Source organism: Oncorhynchus tshawytscha, linkage group LG31 (assembly GCF_018296145.1).
Source record: "Oncorhynchus tshawytscha isolate Ot180627B linkage group LG31, Otsh_v2.0, whole genome shotgun sequence".
Classification (NCBI taxonomy): domain Eukaryota; kingdom Metazoa; phylum Chordata; class Actinopteri; order Salmoniformes; family Salmonidae; genus Oncorhynchus; species Oncorhynchus tshawytscha.
The window spans coordinates 8,402,221-8,425,612 of NC_056459.1; the positions used below are offsets into that span (position 1 = coordinate 8,402,221).

At 43.6% G+C, this 23,392-nt stretch overlaps 1 protein-coding gene across 9 annotated transcripts in view; it reads right to left on the minus strand.

Moving 5' to 3' along the window:
- The window catches only part of LOC112233309 (collagen alpha-2(XI) chain-like), a 46,271-nt gene that overhangs the window by 15,794 nt on the left and 7,085 nt on the right, over window positions 1–23,392 (minus strand). The window contains exons 2-22 of one of the 9 annotated variants that reach the window (XM_042310405.1): window positions 19,654–19,815; window positions 18,555–18,765; window positions 17,849–18,011; window positions 14,463–14,585; window positions 9,903–10,566; window positions 9,262–9,860; window positions 7,250–7,369; window positions 5,256–5,459; window positions 4,237–4,290; window positions 3,853–3,894; window positions 3,689–3,751; window positions 3,274–3,348; window positions 2,939–3,025; window positions 2,653–2,709; window positions 2,411–2,464; window positions 2,117–2,170; window positions 1,778–1,831; window positions 1,421–1,474; window positions 1,057–1,110; window positions 757–801; window positions 517–570 (exon numbers count right to left, since the gene is read on the minus strand). In XM_042310405.1, coding sequence (XP_042166339.1) covers window positions 517–570; window positions 757–801; window positions 1,057–1,110; window positions 1,421–1,474; window positions 1,778–1,831; window positions 2,117–2,170; window positions 2,411–2,464; window positions 2,653–2,709; window positions 2,939–3,025; window positions 3,274–3,348; window positions 3,689–3,751; window positions 3,853–3,894; window positions 4,237–4,290; window positions 5,256–5,459; window positions 7,250–7,369; window positions 9,262–9,860; window positions 9,903–10,566; window positions 14,463–14,585; window positions 17,849–18,011; window positions 18,555–18,765; window positions 19,654–19,815 — 2,993 coding nt within the window. Of the gene's footprint in view, window positions 1–516; window positions 571–756; window positions 802–1,056; window positions 1,111–1,420; window positions 1,475–1,777; window positions 1,832–2,116; window positions 2,171–2,410; window positions 2,465–2,652; window positions 2,710–2,938; window positions 3,026–3,273; window positions 3,349–3,688; window positions 3,752–3,852; window positions 3,895–4,236; window positions 4,291–5,255; window positions 5,460–7,249; window positions 7,370–9,261; window positions 10,567–14,462; window positions 14,586–17,848; window positions 18,012–18,554; window positions 18,766–19,653; window positions 19,816–23,392 lie in introns of all 9 variants that reach the window. The other 8 variants (XM_042310404.1, XM_042310403.1, XM_042310406.1 and 5 more) reach the window with 8 other exon arrangements.

Here is a 23,392-nt window from a genome sequence, read left to right on the forward strand (position 1 = left end):
GTGGTTCCTGGTCATATAGTTGCCTACTTTAGGGGTGCTTAGTACTTTCAGGGGTAGTATGAGGGTAAAGTTGTCATTCTGGGATGTAGTGAAACTATCCCAGTGCAGTGTTTGCTTGGTCATGGTGTCGTTTTAAGGTGCACCGTCATTGGCAGATCATTTGGCATATTTTAACCTAAAAAAGGTTTAAGTCATTTAACATATTTCAATATATTTTTTCCAAGATGTTTTACCCTAATATGACGCTTTAAGGTAAAATATCTTGAAATAAGATTAATTACTTGCATTAAGCCTTTTTAGGTTAAAATAAGTGAAATGATCTGCCAATGACATTAGATAATTTAGCTTGGTACAAAAAAAAAAGCAAGGAAAAAAGCACACATTTTAAGTTAATTATCCCTCAATATAAGATATTCAGGCTTGCTTATATTCACTTTTTGCAGTGTAGCTTCACAGCCAAGTATATTTTGAGTAAAACTGCCATTCCAGTGTGGTGCACCAATTGTGTGTACTTACAGGAGGGCCGGGGATTCCGTTCGGACCTTTAGGCCCGAGCAAACCACGAGGTCCCTAAAAACAAGAGCGAAACAACAAACGAACACAGAGAGAAAAAGCCAGGAACGGGTCAATAACAAGCCAGCTAAAACAGGTAGTCGCTATAAACAACACAATACACGCACTATTATCCCAAAAATGTGAACGGTGATGGTAGTGAGACGGAACCGATGTCAACGGTAGCGTCAGAAATACACTCACGGGTTCACCTGGAAGTCCTCTCGGTCCGATGTCTCCGTCGTCTCCCTGGAAACAACACACACAAAAGGTGAATGATAGAGACAGGATGTGAGGAAGGAGGAAGGAGTTTGAAGGATCAATGGGGTCATGTTAAAAGACCACGGTGAGAAATGTAGAAATGTAGATGCAGTGTGTGTGTGTGGTTCTAGGTTCAGTGACCACTCTACTGTAGTTCTGGGCTGATAGACTCATAGTTGTATAGATCTCTATGGAGACATGGGACTGATAGGTCAATGTCTGATGTTTCGCCAAACTACTCACCCTCTCTCCGTCCTCTCCAGGACCTCCTAGAGGTCCCAATCCTCCAGTATCACCCTAAAATGGTGGAGTAGAATAGAGAGGGAGGAAGAACAATTAAAACGACAGCATGCTTTATCACACTTCGATTCCACTCTGTTTTTCCTCTGTTTCCACTCTGTTTCCGTCGATAGGACAGAGTCTTCCTTCCTGGGCAATAACCACGAGTCATGTTGAGTCACAATAGTTCCAGATGGAGTGGCTTGGTTTTCCCAGGTCCCTTTCTGCAACACGATTTAATTTAATGTGATACTCAAACTCTCTTTGACGAGGCCTCTACCATGTGTCTACGGTGGTGTGCTGAGTTGACCTTCGACCGTGAACTCACCCTGTGTCCTTTGTCTCCGGGCAATCCAGGCAGTCCGTCGAAACCACGGTCACCCTGCGAGAGACAGACACGTCGAGTCAGGGGGTGGAGGAAACGGAAAGAATGTGTGCGGCTGTTGGATGAATCCATCGACAACACAGTACTGCGGCATGTTCAAGGCGCAGCAGTAAGCCAGAGCAAATGATATCCGCACTGAGAATGGAAAACCATTCATGTGACCTGAACAACGATTCAAAAGCAACACGCATGCAAAGTCGAGGCCATACAGACCGTTTTCAGAGAACTTACGTGAGGTCGTAGAACAGAATCGGGAAGAACAGATGATGTTTACGACAAAACAAGCAGCTGAGAGCTTACCTTAGGCCCGCCCTCTCCTGGCATGCCTCTGGCGCCATCAGCTCCAGCACGACCCTGAGGGGAGATAGAGGGAACCACACAATCACATCTATTGTCACTGCATTCGCGTTTATTGTAATCTGCATGGCTGTAGACATAGCATACCATTTAGTGTGAAGCAATGTATTGGGCATGCATACAACTAACATGCTAGTATCAACACTGGAATGTGGGCAGTGCGCGTCCGAAATGGCACCTTATTCCCTATTTAGGGCACTACTTTTGACAGGGGCCTATAAGCGAATAGCGTGCCATTTTGGGCGGATTCATAAATACAGTAATGGAGATCAGATCACTTACTCTTCTTCCTGATTTGCCGAGAGGGCCGCTCAAACCCTGTGGTCCTCTGGGGCCCTGAAAAAAAGAATAGATGTCTGTGATGAATGCCTGTCTGAATTGAGTATCGATAATAAACACATAAAGAGAAATAGTCTCTACTACTACATTACAGTTGAGGGAAAACAACCGTCTCTTCGCAACTGACCAGCACTACAGTGGTGTAAAGGTACCTGTATAAAGCCAATCTGTGGTCTGAGTCAGATATAGGGGGAATAAATGTCCACAGACGTGGTTCTGGGATGAATATCTCTTTACCTGAGGCCCAGGATCCCCACTCTCACCCTTCAGACCAGAACTTCCAGGGGTACCCTGACATAGAACAGAAACAACCATTATTGCGGAGGGACACACAGACGTCAATCAAATAGCCCAGTCACTCTGTTTACTTTATCCCCGTGATGATCTGGGGGACCATCTACACACGGTCAATATTCTTATGATATATCGACAGACTGTGATTGGAGGAAAAGGGACGGAGGAAAAGGGAGGGTACACACCAGGGGTCCTGTGCGTCCAGTGTAGCCCATTGGTCCGGGTGGTCCCTTCAGAGCCAGCTAAGAGAAAGGAGTAACAACAAGAGGCCACGTCAGCCCTTAGCCATTACTCAGACCATTTTGAACACATGAGAACTGCCCTTAAGAACACTGACCCGAAAGAGATTGCATTCAACCTGTATGTTGTCTTATGTTGTGTTCGTTAAATCATTCGGGGTGTTTTTGTAGTGCGTGCTAAAGCTGTGTGATAAACCAGTGTGACGGACAGTGTTGAACTCTCATCCCTCACCCTGGCCTGAGACAGAATGGCCTGAGCCTGGGCTTCCTGTGCTGAGACCATGGGACCCTTGTCTCCTCCACTGCTTCCAAAACGGAACTACAGAGAGAGAAAACATACAATTATTCCCAATTAAGGCAGTTTGTCATCTTCAACCTTACGACTCAGTACTGGAGTCTGAGTCGGAGAAAGAAACAAACTGATGAAGAACAGGGTAAAGATTAAGACTGGTCAAAGACAACAGAGAGAGAGAGAGAGAGAGAAAAGGTATGGAAACGAAAGGGGAAAGAAAGAACGTAAGAGGGCCGTAGGGATGATTGCCAGATGGGCATCAGTCGTTCACTCACGGGCAGCATGACAGACGTTCCGGGGGGGCCAGGGACGCCATCGGCACCGGGGATACCAGACTTTCCAGGGATTCCCTACAGGAGGAGATACCAGCAGAGCACAGTCAACCACCACAACAAGACAACTAAAGCCATAGACAAACAATACATCAAGTTTAACTTGTTCAGAAACACAGATATACATTAGATAGTAGGTAAAGTAGGACTCCCGAGTGGAGTAGCGGTCTAAGGCACTGCATCTCATGGTTCAAAATCCAGGCTGTATCACAATAGAATACCGTGATTGGGAGTCCCATAGGGTGGCACACAATTGGCCCAGTGTTGTCCGGGTTTGGCCGGGGTAGACCGTCATTGTAAATAAGAATGTGTTCTTAACTGACTTGCCTAGTTAAATAAAGGTTAAATAAAAACTCACCCTCTCGCCAGGATCACCAACAGAGCCAGGAGGGCCAGATGGGCCATTAGGTCCGGGGAGACCCTAAGGGAGAAGAAGAAAAGTTTGGGATAAGTACAGTAAATAAAGGTATTCTATTCTATGAGACGCATTTCAGTAGAAAGAGCTGGATGAAATGCACTTACTGCTGGTCCCTCTGGTCCCGGAGGTCCCTCAATCAACATACCCTGTGAAGAATGTAAAACATGGGGGACTGAGAGACAGTGGTGGTATTTCAACGTCAGACGTGGCTACTTATTTCAATCAATTCCATCCACAGGAAATTCGGGGAATCCTCGGGGAATCCTCGGGGAATCCTCGGGGAATCCTCGGGGAATCCTCGGGGAATCCTCGGGGAATCCTCGGGGAATCCTCGGGGAATCCTGGTAACTCGGTGTTCGGGACAGCTAAACTGTTTCTTGTGAAACGTACGTTGACTACTGAATGTTGTGATGCCCCCTGTAGATGTGGAAGTCACAGTGCACAGGAGTAGCTATAACAACGAAACGACAGCGTAAATGGCAACTCACAGGCTCAAGGACAGCAGGCTCTCCCTTCTCTCCTTTTACGGCACTCACTGAGGCCTGAGGAAAACACACATGTAACCCACAATACAGCACAGTCAATGCATATGCCTACAGACCCGACACACACTCCACCAAGAGCTTTTGTCAAACCTGCCGACATGGCGTGTAGCCAACAGGTTGAGGTAGAAATAGTCATAGAGGTAGAAAATAGTCCTAAAAGCAAATACACGAATAACAGTTGATTCCCACGTCACCCAAAGGTAGCTCAAAATTGTTCATTGGTACGACCCTTGGAGAAATGCGGTGTTGTAGCGTTTGTTTGTAAAAGCAAGGGAACTATTTTAGAGGTTAACCATTTCTCAAAAGGCTTCGTTTCATAGGACATTTTGTAGCTCCTTATCAAACTGGACAAATCAATGGCTCATCACCAAGTTACAGAAAACATACCTGCAAAGGATGTGTTCTGGGTTGATAATATCACATACACAACATAGTATTAATGAGAGATACATTCAGTACAGACAGAATACTGTATATACTGTGGTCTTTCCTACCAAAAGGCAAATGAGCAGAGTGGGTTTGAATCATAAAATTTTCGCCAACAATATTGCTATTTACAAGGTTGTAGAAGCAATAAAGTTCACCTGTTTTATGTCCGAAATACTATGTAATCTTAAGAGTACTCTAAAGAGACCACAGTGTCTAAGTGTATAAACAAATAATGTAAATAAGTCCAGACCCTCGTTGGGCGCCAACTTTTATCAACTCTCCTCACTAAAAAGTCTTCAGAGCATCCTTCCCTCGGGGCGACCTATAACCTCAAGCTTAATAGCAAGTCCAAATGGAGACATACACATAGACAGGCATTAAAAACAAATGAGATCCGAGCCAGATCATTTGCTGCGCTTTTAGTACCTCTTTGTGTATGCATACTAACCAGAGTATACACCGAGTATACACAAATCCTATTTCAGCTCCTGCTAGGATTGAAAGAAAGATTTGGTGGAAGCGCAGTGACTTACGCCTCCCTCGTCTGTAACAGCGGACAGGGCGGGGCCCATGTAGCCGTCAGTCTCTCCTTCGGGCAGAGGCTCGTTGTAGTCCTTGTAGGAATAGTCGTATTCCTTCAAGCCCAGGTCTCCAGTCACATACTCCTCAGTAAAGGCCTCGACCTCACCCCCTGCCTTGGCCAAATCTACCTCCTCTGCCACCAATGTCTCCTCCACCTGGGGCAGAGCGATGATGGAATGGAGGTGCCAACAGAGAGAAAAAGAGCAAAGAGAGAGATAGAGAAAGAGAGAGATAGAGAAAGAGAGAGATAGAGAAAGAGAGAGATAGAGAAAGGGAGAGATAGAGAAAGAGAGAGATAGAGAAAGGGAGAGATAGAGAAAGAGAGAGATAGAGAAAGAGAGAGATAGAGAAAGAGAGAGATAGAGAAAGAGAGAGATAGAGAAAGAGAGAGATAGAGAAAGAGAGAAGGGAGAGGAAGACAGGAAGAGGAAAAAGGTCATAGAAAAGAAATCCAAGACATTGACGAAAAGTAAAGTGACAGTAAATGATAGATGAAGAAGCAGAGAGATACCGGGAGAAAAGGAGACGGCAGAGAGTGTGATAAGTCTTACCTTTTACAAAACACAGACACTGACAGAGGGACATAGAGCATAGTGACACCTGGTGGACATCAAAGGAACAGCCAGTTCTTCCGGAAATTTCCTCACCAAAGCATGGAAAGCTTAAGGTCCATTCATGCTCCATTAATATCGCCACAATTTTCATTAAGGGCCTTCTGGGCCTTTGAAGCCATCATCTTTTACAAATGTAGGCATATTTCTGTTTATTCTTAAACTTATAATAATGGCATGTTTCCACCAAAGCTTCTAGGGTTTATCACCAGCTTGTGTGTTTGTGTCTAATGATTGAGTTAACTGAAAAGGAAGCAGAATAATTGTGGGCTAGCAATATACTAACATTATCAAAATTAAGTGTGTGAGGGAAATGTCATAATTCTTTACCTAGGCAGTTTTACATATTTTATATTTTTATTTTTATTTTATAGAGGCCATTCTACACAATGGAGATTAAAAGTTGGGTAGCAATATACTAATATTTTAGTGTAGAAGACTCACTGACACACACACACAAGAATGAGGTGAAGCCCCCCCACTTTGTGAAAACAAAAGCAGCTGCTATTATGCAAAGCTATTACTATGTTACTTTTCCCTATTCAACTTACCACTGCTGGTTATGTAAAACATTATGTAACAGGTCCAACATTGATCACATAGATAGAAATGACTGAATAGAATGCTGGCTATTGAAATTAAAGGAACCGATTTATTTCTCAATAGAAAACAAATCTCAGAAACATTTTTCCAATGATTTACCATTTCTTCTTTGAAGATAATACTTTTTTTTTTTTTAACTATTCATATTAAAATAAAGAGAACACATACAACAGAACTGTGAGGAAAGAGTCACACATTCTGGCTGATAGGGCTGAGGATAGCCACTATAATTCTCTCCACAAAATACAGTTCCGTATGTGGTCAAAGAAGAATGCATGATATCCATTCCTCCGCTGTGTATATCAAACATTCGTACGCGACTTCCATTTTCTCAAGACTGTTGTTCTTATTTCAAGACTAAATGTGTTATCAAATTAGAATATTGATATGAGAACAAACAAAAAATGATCTTGGGTTAGGGGAAAATGAGAGCCACATGAAAATGTTTGATACGCCAAAATGAATGTGATTGCATTCCTCTTTGAAAAAGTGTGGCATGTCTCATGGCTCTGGTGGCAACAAAATGGGTAGGAGTTGTTATGGTGCGTGACAACCTGTTAGACCACTTTGTTGTACTACCGGATGGCTGGGCTCACCTCCACATAGAGATTACTAGGAAGAATATAACAGTATCTAATAATTCATGTTGTATTGACTTTAGCTGGGGAGTGTTTTGAACTAGTGTGATATCGATGGCGTCTTCTCCCACTGTTTTGCTATGTGCGGTTTACCTGGCCAGTCGTCCCTTCTTGTCCAATCACCTCACTCTCTGGCTGTAGGACTGCCTCCTCGTAATAATAATCCGTCTCTGTAGGGGTGTGGCCAGCCTCAGAATTTGCAGTTTCTACATCCTGATTGGTCAGGTCAAGAAGAGGTGGGGGGGGGGGAGGACCAGGGTGGAGGTAGGCGGGTTTGAATGAGAAAGGGTGGTTAGTTTTAAGATGGTCAGTATTATGACTGATGTGTTTAAAGAAAAGATGAGACACATTACAGGGGATGTTTGTCAGGTAAAAAGGGCAAACATCAAATAGTTTTGCCAAAGAGTTCTCTGGCAAAACATGTTTTCAAAGTTTAGAAATGTCACTTTGAGCTAGAAATACATTTTAGCAGTTCAAAAAATCTTGATGACTAGAAATGTTGCCATCCGCAAGATTTAGGAACGGCCCATGCTAAAATGTATTTCTTGAATTCCTGGAAAACGTTGTCTGGAAAAAAAAAAGAGCCACAAAGCCACGATAGGTTCATTAGGTCAAGTCTGCTCTTCTGCTGATGTCAGAAGGTTGGAGAAGGCCTCAACTTGACCACTCCTGGTGAGATGGATTATCACTGTTATTAATAGTGGATGCATATTTTGTTTGGTCTCCTCTATGAAGTGGGAAAGACTTTAACCAGAGACACGGGAAAAAGTTTCAACCACAAAAAGCAACCTCACAGAACAAGTTCAACAAGTTCCAAATAACCTCAGAGCAGAGATATTCACAACAACTAAATACTTACCCGTTTTTCAAATCAGTACACACTTATCTGATAACTGTAATACATATGGCTTTGACACATATATATATATATATATATATATATATATATATTTTTTAACCATCTCAGAGCTTCATTACATTGACATACTCGCCCATCTCAATTCGACTTGCATGTTAATAGTAACTGAGCCAGAGGTCTACGACGTGCACTGAGTGGAGTTGAACTGATACCTAAGCATGTTTAGCGTGCTTAGCTTCTGTTAGACTGCTTCACTCATATTTCACTCCAATATGATCAAGACGGGGGGGACACGTCTTCGAGAGAACCCACGTTTGAGAGGAGAGAAGAGAGACAGAGAGAGAGAGAGAAACGGGAAAAGTTGTATTGTATTGTCTACAGATTGTGTGGGTACATATGTTTTATGTCTCCCTTTGTCTGTGTAAGAAACGCATGCACACAGGTCAATCCCTTCACTAGCGCGCCACTCAATGACGAAAAAAAAGACAACAACAGGCCCCGTGTGAACGCTGAGAACAAGTTCTGAGTTTCAGGAGCTTTGAAGGGGAGTTTGTCAGGAAACGGAGAGGAGACTGTACAGGTAGCCATGCGTCAATACGACAGTCTGTTACACCGCTATATCATATAGGTTCTCACCATCATATTGATCATATGATATGTAAACGGAGGAGAGGGTCCAGGTTGGTATGAGCCAACTTCCTTTCTGAGGACCAGGCAGTCCACCACCTAGCTAGGTCTTTCACACTCAATTCCATAGCTGTTAGTGGTTGAGTCGAAAAAAGGATTGCAGTCCCAACGAATGCAAATTCGTCAGCAGCGTTGAACTGTGCAGTTTTAACTTTATAGATGTTACATCCAAGATGTGTAAATTATATGAATCATTCAGACAAGTATAAAACAGTTACTTCTTATATAGATATGAGTATGAAACAAATAAGAGTCACAGCTTTTCTGTATCACTGTAATCTATGTACGTAACGTACCCATAGTGAAGGTATGTATCGTTGTATAAAAATGGTTTACCTTCTCTGCGGCTCAAAATCATTTGAGAAGTGTGGCTAAAAAAGTATAAACTCTTTACACCTAAAACGAGGCACTAAAACTATCATCCGTTTAAAGTAGAACTACAAGCCTGCTTGTTGAACAGACATTTGCAGTAAAATCTGGATGGAGAACGACCTGGTTCCCAGAAGGGATAGCTGGAAGATACAGCTCTGGACTGCCACCATGGGCTCTTTGTTTGTACCTGTTGATAACCGTTGCCCGTTTTCTTCTTCGGTTTTTCCGGCACAGGGACGACGGTGCCACTGTATGCAGTCTTGCCGAAGGGAGGCATTTTTTGGGTCATCGATTTGACGTTATTTACATCAAGCACCACCTTGGTTCTCTCTGGCTTCGGGGAAGCAGGTTCTGGGCTTGGCAGCTCTTTCTTCGGTGCAGGTTTGAGGAAGGGAGGAACTTTGATGACAACTGACTCTCTTGGTATGACTTTAGTGATCTCGGTTTTCGCTTCCTTAACCTTTGTGACCTCGGTTTTTACTACTTTAACTTTGACTTCGGTTTTTGCTACCACTACTTTGGTTTCTGCTTTTGCTGGTTTCACTTTGCTGACCACAGTTTTTTCTACTTTAACTTTAGCGACGTCTTTTTTGGGCTGGGCTTTAGTGGTTTCAGGTTTTGCTGCTTCGGTTTTGCCATTAGCTTTTTTGTCACTGGCGCTTTTGCCATTACCACTCACTTTCTTATCCTCAGGGGTTTTACCATTTCCATTACCACTCACTTTCTTATCCTCAGGGGTTTTACCATTTCCATTACCACTCACTTTCTTATCCTCAGGGGTTTTACCATTTCCATTACCACTCACTTTCTTATCCTCAGGGGTTTTACCATTTCCATTAACTTTGGCCTCACCATTTAGTTTCTTCTCAACTACAGGTTTGGCATTGACCTTGGAATTACCATTTACTTTCTTCTCAACTATAGGTTTGGCATTGCCATTGATTTTGGCCTCACCATTTACTTTCTTCTCAACTATAGGTTTGGCATTTACTTTTTTTTCGCCTTTTTTCCCAGCAGGTGTGGGCTTGGCCACTGGTGTGGCTATAGTGGGTTTGATCTTGTTCAGGAGGACTTCAATTGCAGTAGGTTTGGCTTTGGCTGGTTTGGCCGGGTAAAGCTTGGCTTTGCTGGGCTTGGTGGCAGCAGGTACGGCTTTAGCTGGTTTGGCTGTGGCCTCAAGCTTAGCATGCTCTGCTTTCGCAGGTTTGGTTGAGGCAGGTTTTGCCGACTTAACGACTACAGGTTTGGGAGCCTTAACGACTATAGGTTTGTCCGCCTTAACGACTACAGGTTTTTCTGCCTTAACGACGATAGGTTTGGCCGCCTTAACGACGATAGGTTTGGCCGCCTTAACGACTATAGGTTTGTCCGCCTTAACGACTATAGGTTTGTCTGCCTTAACGACTACAGGTTTGTCCGCCTTAACGACTATAGGTTTGTCAGCCTTAACTATCACGGGTTTGCGTTTGTCAGCATTGCCATTGGCACCCTTCTGTTGTGCATGCGTGTCGGTTGTGTTGTGTTGTAGTTTGTGAGGGTGGGTGTTGAGAGAGAGGAGAGGTAGAGAGATACATTGGGGGGTGGGAAGGGATGAAAGCACAGGGGATGGATAGATGGAGAGAGAAAGACAAAGGTGGATGTTTTGAGACAGTGATTTAAAGATGGCTTAGGCTTGGGTGATTTACTGAGACTGTTCTGGCATTACTGGATACAGCAGAAAGTGGGCAAAGGTACTTTACAGTTCCTATAAAGAAAAGTTGTTTCAATGTAGCACTGGAAAGATGGGAACTGAGCATTTTGAAGCCAATTGAAACCTTGACTAATCGGAGCAAGGTAGGAATGGTGCTATGTGCCAATGACAAGACTTAAATTACAACAGGGGACAGTGTAGAATTATATTTTTGGAAGTCAATGTAATACAATGTGTAGCCTAATACTCAGCTCGTACAGTGCAATGGATGCTGATCTCTCCAGTAATGCCATTCTCCATATTAAAAAAGCAGCATCTCTGTGCTAATGACAAATGGAGCCTGTGGCTTGCGGAGGCACTGGGGATGTAATGGTCAGGTAAAGCTGTAGCCTCTGATGCACTGAGCCGTCCAACTGCGAGAGAGCTGTGAGCTCATAGCCACAGAGAAGCAGCAGCATTGGGTGTCAGGCGAACAAAAGTTTGTTTTACTGGGGAGTGATCTGATATTTTAACAAGTGAAGAAAATACACAGATGGGAACCGATATATTAAAATTCAGGCAAATACAAAAATATGTACAGTGTGTGTGCATATATGTAGAGAATAGCTCATTGGACATGCTGTGGGAAACATGTATATTACACATAATGAGATATAGACAACAGAAAAGGGACATTGAAAAACACAGGTATTTAGACAGACAGTTAAACTGAGGCACAGCGAGATTGACAGACAAATGGACAGACAGGGGCATATTTATGCCAGATCCAGGGGAAATGCATAACCATGGATGTACAGGGGGACAGACACATTGATACCTTATATTGACCAAAAGACAGGTAGACTGATTACAAAAGTCAAATATGTGGAAGCATGCAGTAACATTTATACACATGAAAAGCAGAAATGCAGTGGTTAATCCCAGAAAGAATCAGACATGCAAATGATGTTAATACAGACACATCTGATACATGACAGCCCTTTCTCACCCACTGCTGTCTGAGTTGAATAATCCTTCCTTATCCTCAGCTAGTCATTTTGTACAATTGCTCCGTTGTTTTGTCATAACTGAAACTCAAACTGAGACTCAGACCCAGTGATATGATGTATGTCTACCTTTAATGCCTACTTTCATACAAAACATGTACTGCATTAATTAAGTTGTTATTTCCAAGTTGAGGGTAATAATCATATGAGCAATTGTAAAAAATTATATATATTTTGCTAAAGTCCATTGTTTTGTATTCATTTATTTTCCTTCCTTCTCTTGACAGTTGGTCCGGCCCAGTGTGGCCAGAGAATAAGGGAGAAAGGGGCAGTGTGGCCAGAGAATAAGGGAGAGAGGGGCAGTGTGGCCAGAGAATAAGGGAGAGAGGGGCAGTGGGACAGAGAATAAGGAGAGAGGGGCAGTGTGGCCAGAGAATAAGGGAGAGAGGGGCAGTGGGACAGAGAATAAGGGAGAGAGGGGCAGTGTGGACAGAGAATAAGGGAGAGAGGGGCAGTGTGGCCAGAGAATAAGGGAGAGAGGGGCAGTGGGACAGAGAATAAGGGAGAGAGGGGCAGTGTGGCCAGAGAATAAGGGAGAGAGGGGCAGTGGGACAGAGAATAAGGGAGAGGGGCAGTGTGGACAGAGAATAAGGGAGAGAGGGGCAGTGTGGACAGAGAATAAGGGAGAGAGGGGGAGTGGGACAGAGAATAAGGGAGAGAGGGGCAGTGTGGACAGAGAATAAGGGAGAGAGGGGCAGTGTGGACAGAGAATAAGGGAGAGAGGGGGAGTGGGACAGAGAATAAGGGAGAGAGGGGCAGTGTGGCCAGAGAATAAGGGAGAGAGGGGCAGTGTGGCCAGAGAATAAGGGAGAGAGGGGCAGTGGGACAGAGAATAAGGGAGAGAGGGGCAGTGTGGCCAGAGAATAAGGGAGAGAGGGGCAGTGTGGCCAGAGAATAAGGGAGAGAGGGGCAGTGTGGCCAGAGAATAAGGGAGAGAGGTGTGTGTGCTGTACCTGGTCCCCCAGTGCCCCCACATTGTAAACATACCTACACATACTCATATATACGACAATGACAACATGTAAATGACATTAATACAACATTAATAACACAATGTTAATACAATGTGATAGGTGAGGTGTAAAGAGGTGATGTCAGAGGACGAGTGGTCATGTGAATGACACCACGAGAAGGGTCGTATTACAGAGGAGAGTAGGGAGAAACAGAGTGGCAGGGAGAGAGGCATGGCGACCTAAACTTTATTAATATGATATTGAAAAAATGTAACACACAAATTTAACTTACAAACGGGATGTGTTACAGTAAGAAAAAATGATGTCATTCTTTTTTCATGTACTGAGCCTGAACCTTATTTGTCTTCACACCTCTTTCCCTGTGCCTCTCTCTCTCTCCCTCCTTTCCCTCTATTTTGATTCTCTTGCTCCCCTTTTTACCTGTTGAGTGGGGCCCCTTGGTCGGGGGGAGGTGAGGTGGAAAGAGGAGGGGGGGGTCTGTTGTTTCCCCATAATAATAGAGGTACTCATGGTCATCTTACTCCTCATCAAAGTACTGAGAGAGATGGGGGTGTGGCCAAGAGGGTCGTGCAGGCAGAGGAATGGAGGCAGTGGAATGAAGGACAGGAGGTGCGAAGAGTGAGTTTCAAAGGCAGAGAAAGGCAGAGGGGGTGGACAGGAAGGCATGAAAGGAGAAGTGAAGGGGGGAATATGGTGGGGATGAGCGCGTTGGAAAAGAAAAGAAAAGCAATGTTTTTCGATTCATTAGGACTCCATGTGTTGATTAATGTCTGGAGAGCTATTAATGGAAACACACGGAGGATCTTGATGAATGAGAAAACAAACACAATGAATAAAACCACACCGATTTATATTCATTCCACAGCACTCATTTCAGCAGCATTTCTAACACATGTTTTCTGTGATTGGTGCAATCCAACGTGATAATTATCCTTACACTCATGAAATTAAATGTAGAGAAGCAGGCTACTTGTATCATCCTCTTTCCCCGACCTTTCTGTCTTCCATTTTGTTCTAAAACAGCCTTTTATTCCAGTTGAGTGCATATCAACTGTGATTCAATGCTTGTGTGTCTATATTGAAATAAGTCTTGCACCAGGATTTCAACAAACACAAACAAATTAAAAACGTCATTTTTCTGATGAGTTTCTCATAAGTTTGCCTGTATTACTGACGTACTACGGCATTGTTTAATGTTGTATTGTTTGTAGTGGTAGAGAAAGGGCTCTGCTTTTATTCAATTCCCTCAGAACACACGTAGGTGAGGGGGAAAGTGGGTTGATACAAACTCATAATGCGAGAGGACAGAGCAGCACTTTGATGACTTCCTGGAGCTGTCGATGGCTGGGGAGGATGAAGCCTCACTGCCTTCAGTGAGCAGAGGGGTTTGTGTGGACATCCCTTCATATCACTGTATATTGGGGCTTGGGATAGCAGTATTGTACTGCACTATGCTATCCTGTGTTGTGTTGCACTGGGATGCGTGGTCCTGAGTTGCTTTATGCTGTGGCCATGATGTTTGAAGTAGCTGGACTGCAAAGAGAGACTCTAGTGGCGTGAGCTCCAAGTGGTAAACGTACTATAGAAAACTGTTGTGACTTGTGGTGGCGCATTGGTGAATCCTAATTCCCTTCCAGGTGGCTGTTCAGTGTCTGTGGTGTTTTGCTGTGTTACTCACGTATGTGTTGGGGTCCTGGGACTGGGTCTTGGGTAGAGGGGAGTCACAGTCGGGGCTGTAGTGTTCACAGAAGTCATAAGCAGCCTGAGGGTTGGATGCGATCAGCAGCTGTTGGATATCGCCCTGTGGGAATTAGAAAACCAACAGAAAGCCTCATTGAAATGAGAAGTAATATCACTTGAATCAGTTCCTGGGCTGAAAGCAGATCCGCTGCCTTTGAAGGGAGAAGGGTTGATCGGGTTTTTGCTGGACCAACAAGAAGAAGAAGAACATGAAGGTTAAAACGAAGAACATTGCAGTCATTGTGAGAGGTTCAGCTTGCTAATGCCATAACATGGTAGCCTATTTACTGAAGCAGATCTTAATGAAAGTGCTACCATTACAACAGACAGTAATGGCAACCGTGTCCCAGGAGCCTCCACATTCCTGGCCCCCTTTTCCTTTCAGACCACAAACCTGTAAAAAGTTGATCGGTCAAAGAAAGAAGTTAGACCCATTTTCGGTCTCTCTACCCATTCTGTTCAGGAAGGAGAGGAGACGAGAAAAGATAGCAGTCTAATAATATTGGGACAGGTATGTCTCTATGGTACTAGTGTCATGTATGTCTCTATGGCACTAGTGTCATGTATGTCTCTATGGTACTAGTGTCATGTATGTCTCTATGGTACTAGTGTCATGTATGTCTCTATGGTACTAGTGTCATGTATGTCTCTATGGTACTAGTGTCATGTATGTCTCTATGGTACTAGTGTCATGTATGTCTCTATGGTACTAGTGTCATGTATGTCTCTATGGTCTAGTGTCATGTATGTCTCTATGGTACTAGTGTCATGTATGTCTCTATGGCAATAGTGTCATGTATGTCTCTATGGTACTAGTGTCATGTATGTCTCTATGGTACTAGTGTCATGTATGTCTCTATGGTACTAGAGTCATGTATGTCTCTATGGTACTAGTGTCATGTATGTCTCTATGGTACTAGTGTCATGTATGTCTCTATGGTACTAGTGTCATGTATGTCTCTATGGTACTAGTGTCATGTATGTCTCTATGGTACTAGTGTCATGTATGTCTCTATGGTACTAGTGTCATGTATGTCTCTATGGTACTAGAGTCATGTATGTCTCTATGGTACTAGTGTCATGTATGTCTCTATGGTACTAGTGTCATGTATGTCTCTATGGTACTAGTGTCATGTATGTCTCTATGGTACTAGTGTCATGTATGTCTCTATGGTACTAGAGTCATGTATGTCTCTATGGCACTAGTGTCATGTATGTCTCTATGGTACTAGAGTCATGTATGTCTCTATGGTACTAGAGTCATGTATGTCTCTATGGTACTAGTGTCATGTATGTCTCTATGGCACTAGTGTCATGTATGTCTCTATGGTACTAGTGTCATGTATGTCTCTATGGTACTAGAGTCATGTATGTCTCTATGGCACTAGTGTCATGTATGTCTCTATGGTACTAGTGTCAGTGTCATGTATGTCATGTATGTCTCTATGGTACTAGTGTCATGTATGTCTCTATGGCACTAGTGTCATGTATGTCTCTATGGTACTAGTGTCATGTATGTCTCTATGGCACTAGAGTCATGTATGTCTCTATGGCACTAGTGTCATGTATGTCTCTATGGCAATAGTGTCATGTATGTCTCTATGGTACTAGAGTCATGTATGTCTCTATGGTACTAGAGTCATGTATGTCTCTATGGCACTAGTGTCATGTATGTCTCTATGGCAATAGTGTCATGTATGTCTCTATGGCAATAGTGTCATGTATGTCTCTATGGCAATAGTGTCATGTATGTCTCTATGGCACTAGTGTCATGTATGTCTCTATGGTACTAGTGTCATGTATGTCTCTATGGTACTAGTGTCATGTATGTCTCTATGGTACTAGTGTCATGTATGTCTCTATGGTACTAGTGTCATGTATGTCTCTATGGCACTAGTGTCATGTATGTCTCTATGGCACTAGTGTCATGTATGTCTCTATGGTACTAGTGTCATATATGTCTCTATGGTACTAGTGTCATGTATGTCTCTATGGCACTAGTGTCATGTATGTCTCTATGGCACTAGTGTCATGTATGTCTCTATGGTACTAGAGTCATGTATGTCTCTATGGTACTAGAGTCATGTATGTCTCTATGGTACTAGTGTCATGTATGTCTCTATGGTACTAGAGTCATGTATGTCTCTATGGTACTAGTGTCATGTATGTCTCTATGGCACTAGTGTCATGTATGTCTCTATGGCACTAGTGTCATGTATGTCTCTATGGCACTAGTGTCATGTATGTCTCTATGGTACTAGTGTCATGTATGTCTCTATGGTACTAGTGTCATGTATGTCTCTATGGTACTAGTGTCATGTATGTCTCTATGGTACTAGTGTCATATATGTCTCTATGGTACTAGTGTCATGTATGTCTCTATGGTACTAGTGTCATGTATGTCTCTATGGTACTAGTGTCATATATGTCTCTATGGTACTAGTGTCATGTATGTCTCTATGGTACTAGTGTCATGTATGTCTCTATGGTACTAGAGTCATGTATGTCTCTATGGCACTAGTGTCATGTATGTCTCTATGGCACTAGTGTCATGTATGTCTCTATGGTACTAGTGTCATGTATGTCTCTATGGTACTAGTGTCATATATGTCTCTATGGTACTAGTGTCATGTATGTCTCTATGGTACTAGTGTCATGTATGTCTCTATGGCAATAGTGTCATGTATGTCTCTATGGCAATAGTGTCATGTATGTCTCTATGGCACTAGTGTCATGTATGTCTCTATGGTACTAGTGTCATGTATGTCTCTATGGTACTAGAGTCATGTATGTCTCTATGGCACTAGTGTCATGTATGTCTCTATGGTACTAGTGTCATGTATGTCTCTATGGTACTAGTGTCATATATGTCTCTATGGTACTAGTGTCATGTATGTCTCTATGGCAATAGTGTCATGTATGTCTCTATGGCAATAGTGTCATGTATGTCTCTATGGCAATAGTGTCATGTATGTCTCTATGGTACTAGTGTCATGTATGTCTCTATGGTACTAGTGTCATATATGTCTCTATGGTACTAGTGTCATGTATGTCTCTATGGCAATAGAGTCATGTATGTCTCTATGGTACTAGTGTCATGTATGTCTCTATGGCACTAGTGTCATGTATGTCTCTATGGTACTAGTGTCATGTATGTCTCTATGGTACTAGTGTCATGTATGTCTCTATGGCAATAGTGTCATGTATGTCTCTATGGCACTAGTGTCATGTATGTCTCTATGGTACTAGAGTCATGTATGTCTCTAAGGCATTAGTGTCATTCATATCTCTATGGCACTAGTGACTAACTGTGTGACCTCTGACCTGGAAGACCTCATCGTCCAGCAGGCGTGCTCCGAACACAGTGATGCCCTTGGTATCCACCACGGGGCTGTTGCTGCGAGGCAGGGCCCTGGTCATGCGCTTCTTACAGTCCAGGAGCAGGGTGACGTTCTTCTTCGACACAGAGATAGCGATGCGGTGCCACCTACAGGCAGGGAGGAGGTAAAGCACAACTGTGTAATGTGCTGGAGGGGGTTGCTTAATTAATTGAAACCCCAATATGTACAGTGTAAGTTGTACGTGTGTGTGTGTGTGTGAAAAACTTATGGGACCCCCAGCCGTTCCACGTACTTGAACTGTTCCAGAGCAAGCACACCAGATTCAACTTGTCAACTAATTATCAAGCCCTTGATAAGTTGGATCGGCGACTTAGTTCAGGGCTACAACAAAATTGTGAAACTTCTGAGGGTCCTTGAGGAGAGGTTTGAAAACCACTGTTCTTGGACACTGAGGCAAAATGTGTCAAATCTCATGACAACCCTGCAAGATCTGACTAATCAACAAGATATTCATATGATGTAACGCAGTTGCATAAAACAAAAACAAGCATGCATGCAAAAACTTAAACCCGTAGTCCATCAAACAAACCCAGTACACATGCAAATACTGACACAGGCACACACACACACACACACACACACACACACACACACACACACACAGAGCCGCGGGACGCGTTGTTACTGACTTGCCGTCAGCCAGGTTGACGCCACTGAAGAGGGGGTAGTCCTCGGGGGCGGGCTTGCCGGTCTGGTCCTCGTACAGGAAGACGGGGGAGCGTCCCAGCTCCACACCCAGCTGCTGGACACCCTGCTCACTGTAGATGGACAACAGGAAGGCCTGGAGGCCCGCATGGGCCTTGACCAGGGCCATAATGGAGAAGTTCTCCGGGAAACGACCTGAAGGGGGGCATGAAGGGAGGAAAAGAGGAGAAAGAGGAATTTAGGAAAGAAAGAAGAGGGAGGCATTGAGGGAAGAAGGACATTAGACACAGGAGAGGGGTAGACGACTGATGACAAATTAGAGTTAGGGGTGTCTAAGTGTAGACAGATGCACATTTTATTGGATCTTAAAGGTGAGGGTTTGAAGGATTGAAGTGTGAACAGACATAAGAGGTGGGTGTCGAAAAAATCTAAAACCCAGACTAAGAAAATGAGCTTCTGACTTTTCAGGATATCTTTCAACCACATAAGTGCTACTTACAATCCTAGCGCGCTTCAGGGTCTCAGACGATAGTTAGTTGGCCCTTCATTTGTTTAGGCTCTTCCAAAGGCATTTACATTTCACATGCTCTTGCACGAAATAATTATATGCCTAGCGCAAAAGCAATCTAGCACTAAAGCAGCAAAGTTATGGCCCAACTAACCTCCTTATGGTAATTGTAGGATGAAAATAAACTCTAAAACCGAACAACAATGATAAGAACCACCAAAAGAGACAAAAATAGCAATCATGACACATTACAAAAATAAATTCACAGAATGCACGTGGCATAAATTGTATGCCCCAGTCTGTGTCCATTATTTCAGCAATCCATCCCATTTACAGGTAATGCCGACCACATCTTTCCAAGTCAACCTGAGAGATGAGGTATGTTGAGGCTTCAGTCCAGTTGAGGCCTGGGTCGTGTTCATTAGGGCACCCAACGGAAGGCATTTTAAAGCGCTTTGCAACGGAAAACAAAAATGAACATTTCTTATTAGGAAAGTCCATGTAGTCCCTCCCTGTTTGAATCCATTTTCTTCCGAACAGGACCCTAGTTAGACATGGATATAGAGGTACTGTACCTGAGAAGAGCTGATTGGTGGGGGCAGAGATCTGGGCCTTCTTGGTGATGCGGTAGGCGTGGTCAGCGGAGCCGGCACGGCGGGAGGTGCAGAAGCCTGGAACCTTCCGCACCCCTTCGGGGAGAGAGGGCAGCTGCAGCATCCGCAACACATCCACTGGATCTGAGAAGAGACGGAGAAAGAGAGAGAGAGAAAGGGTTAATAGACAAAACTGCATAGAGTTATGGTCGTGATCCTTTGTTACAGCTTCATGAATGGACTCTATCATGATATAGCTTTTACATTGAAACCAATTGACTAGAATCACCTTACATATAATAATATGTTTCTTTATAGGTTGTGGTCTGAGACCCACCACCACAGACAACAACCATTCCAGTAAGATTTGTAGATTCAATATTAGGCCTATATCCTACACCTACACTCATCCAGAGGTCAAAGTATCATAGACATAATTATTTCTGTAAGACAAATACATGCAAAACGTTTTTACGGCAATCGAAGGTCCCCAAGTCTAGTCCACCATCTATCTAACCTGAGGAACAGGCTCCTCTATTCAACCAGTGTCTGTCAAGCAAATATAACAAGTACCATAAATGGGATAGTGCTGAGTCATGGAAGTCTGTGCAAACAGAATAAACCGACCGCAGACATCACCGTCAATCTCACATCCTGCCTCCATACCAGGTATGACTGTCTGTCACCCATACTTTGCTTGGCTGAACCAATGGGCTGACTCCTCAGGGCCAGTTTCCCAGGCCTAAACCAATGGGCTGGCTCCTCAGGGCCAGTTTCCCAGGCCTAATCCAATGGCCTGACTCCTCAGGGCCAGTTTCCCAGGCCTAAATCAATGGGCTGACTCCTCAGGGACAGTTTCCCAGGCCTAAACCAATGGGCTGGCTCCTCAGGGCCAGTTTCCCAGGCCTAAACCAATGGGCTGACTCCTCAGGGACAGTTTCCCAGGCCTAAACCAATGGGCTGGCTCCTCAGGGACAGTTTCCCAGGCCTAAACCAATGGGCTGACTCCTCAGGGCCAGGTTCCCAGGTCTACATTAAGCCTACATCTGGACTAAAAAGCACTTTCAATAGATTCTGCATTTAGCATACCCTTTAGCTAAGACTAGGCTTAATCTGGGAAACTGGCCCTCACTCAATGTGCCACGTTGAACCTGTCTATTCTGCCCAAGTAAGAATTGGTTGGATAAGATGTGGAAATCTACAGCCTTATTCAATCAAACCAGGAAACAGAGTTTCTGAGATAAGTCAAACAACTTCTTGCGATGCAAGAAGGCATGCTTGAATTCATGTACTCAACAAAGCACTTATTACTTCCAACATGCTCTATTACCTAGCAGGATAAATCGTTTAGACTCCACCCAGTTACCAATTTAGCCGGAATGGGGCACTTGGTTGGTTCCGGAATGTGACTAAGTTCCTAGACACTCCAACAAGAGAGCAGTGTGTACAGCCTAAACAAGATAAGGTACTCCCATCTTTCTTCACTGTGTTTCAGTGGAGGGACTTTTCTCAAGGTTGTATTATTGCAGTCAAGAGTTGGTCTTGGCTGCCCTGTCTGTGTTCGAGACGCTAGGTGACACTAGTCCTAATATCCTTATGATGCCAGTCAAGCATTTTACAGGCAGGAAGTATTGGAATGACTGAATTACCACAGACCTTTAATGTTGCCATTACATTAAAAAATCAAAATAAACAGTAAGCCACATTTACTATAGCCATTTCCAGCCACTTTACCAAATAGCACTTTGAAACGAAAGAGAAAAGCAATCCTAGCCTGGAATAGGAATGTATCTTTTGATCATTGAAAAATGCCCCCAAACAAAGCACATTCATATGTAATGATATGATACTCGTATTCCCATAAGCCAGTCTGTACTTTGTATTGGAGTCTCATGGTAAAATGAACTGGACCATATGATATTATATCATTTTCATCACAATGATCCAATCCAGGCTAATTGTGTTTAGGTCACACCCTGCTAGCAACATGTTTGAAGGCCTCAGATGACAATATTTATGGTGAACTCTCAAATGGTGCGTTAATATTGACTCAGAGAATCGGGCCCACAGTCTGTTAGCAGCACACTAACTGAGAGAGAGAGAGGGAAAAGGAGGGATCAACGGTGTAGCAGAAGGGGAATTCTCTACAGACAGAGAGAGTGGGAGAGTGATACTGTAATGCCCCATTAACTCTCCAAAACAGGAACTGGGATAACGAGTCGTGGGGGAGAGAGGGAGAGAAAGAGAGAGAAGGTGGTAGAAAGAGGGAGAGAGTGAAGGAGAAAGAGAGAGGATGAGAGCGACCATGAGAGAGGGACGAGAGCGAAAGGGGACGAGAGAGGGGGGAGGAGAGAAACCGCTATAGCACGGCCTGTGTCAGACTCCACCACAGGATCACGCACACAATGAACACCTCTGTCTCGGCCCGCTCACCGCTGCTCTGCTCAATGGGCCCTTCCTGTCAGTAGGCCTTGGGAGAGGAGAACGAACCAAAATATAACTTCAGAAATACACAACCCCCCAAAAAAAAACAAACACGGGACAAGGAGCAGGAAAATATGGAGCCAGACGGGGTTAGACAAGGCAGGCACGCAGGCAAACTCCAGCTTTCTCTTTGCCTGCTTTCTTTCTTCTCTCGCCCTCCCCTTTAACCACTCACGTATGGTCACAGTGTAGAGACCACCCTGTACACAGCGTCACTAAATGGGAGTGCCGGGTGTGTCAAGGGAGTTAACACCCTGTGCTGTAAATGAGAATCATTCTGTTGTCCTTCACGTTGCTTTATTCACAGCAACATAGTAAAACAAAACGCGATGTGTTATTGTCACATTCCCCTGGATAGTGAGCTACGGTGATTATGGAATCACATTGCCCAATCGCACAGTCATTGAACTAGCCTATCCATTTTCTTTCATGGAAATAGCCTACATACATGTACAGTAGTGTGCTCCATCCATGATAAACCAGAATGTTAGAAATGGTTCATGGTGTCTTTTATATGCAGGCCTAATTATGAAGAAAAATGATTCACATATAGCATTATGCCCGATCAAAACTATTCTAAATGTAAGACAATTGGGAGATATAGTGCAACGTAATGAAGTGCAGGTAAAGAAATATGATTTGATTTGATTGATTTGAAACAGGAGCTGGGCGGCTGCTTTATTAATGTAATTAACTTAATTGACCACTAGATGGGGCTAGGTCAGACACAGAACTCTCCTGACAGCTGTCAGAAAAGAGGGTGAACAGTGACAGTACGCTCAGATAGAAAAGTACTGTGTAGAGCAGACGTGATTGTCTGTCAGGTAGAATAAGGACTCCTGTTAGCTCTATTCATTACATTTCTATCTGCAGTTGCATATCTTATTTCACCCTCAATTATTTCCAAAGGTATAATTAACGTTAAAATACAAACAATATATTGGGGGTGAAAAGCAATCTATGCCTTGATAGGATGGCATAAAACACTGATGGATATAGCCTACTGTTTCATTGTATTCGTGACAGAATGCACACTGTACAGCACACACACTGAGGCACACACACACCAATAAAACCATTCAACAGTGTTCATAACTGATCACAGTTTAAACACTGAGTCCATACATCCAGGCCAATACATCTTTGACCATAAAACAGCTAACTGACCCAAACACCAACTGTCCAAACACAGAGACTGGGAACAGACACTGTTGAAGGAGACTAGGAGACATGACAA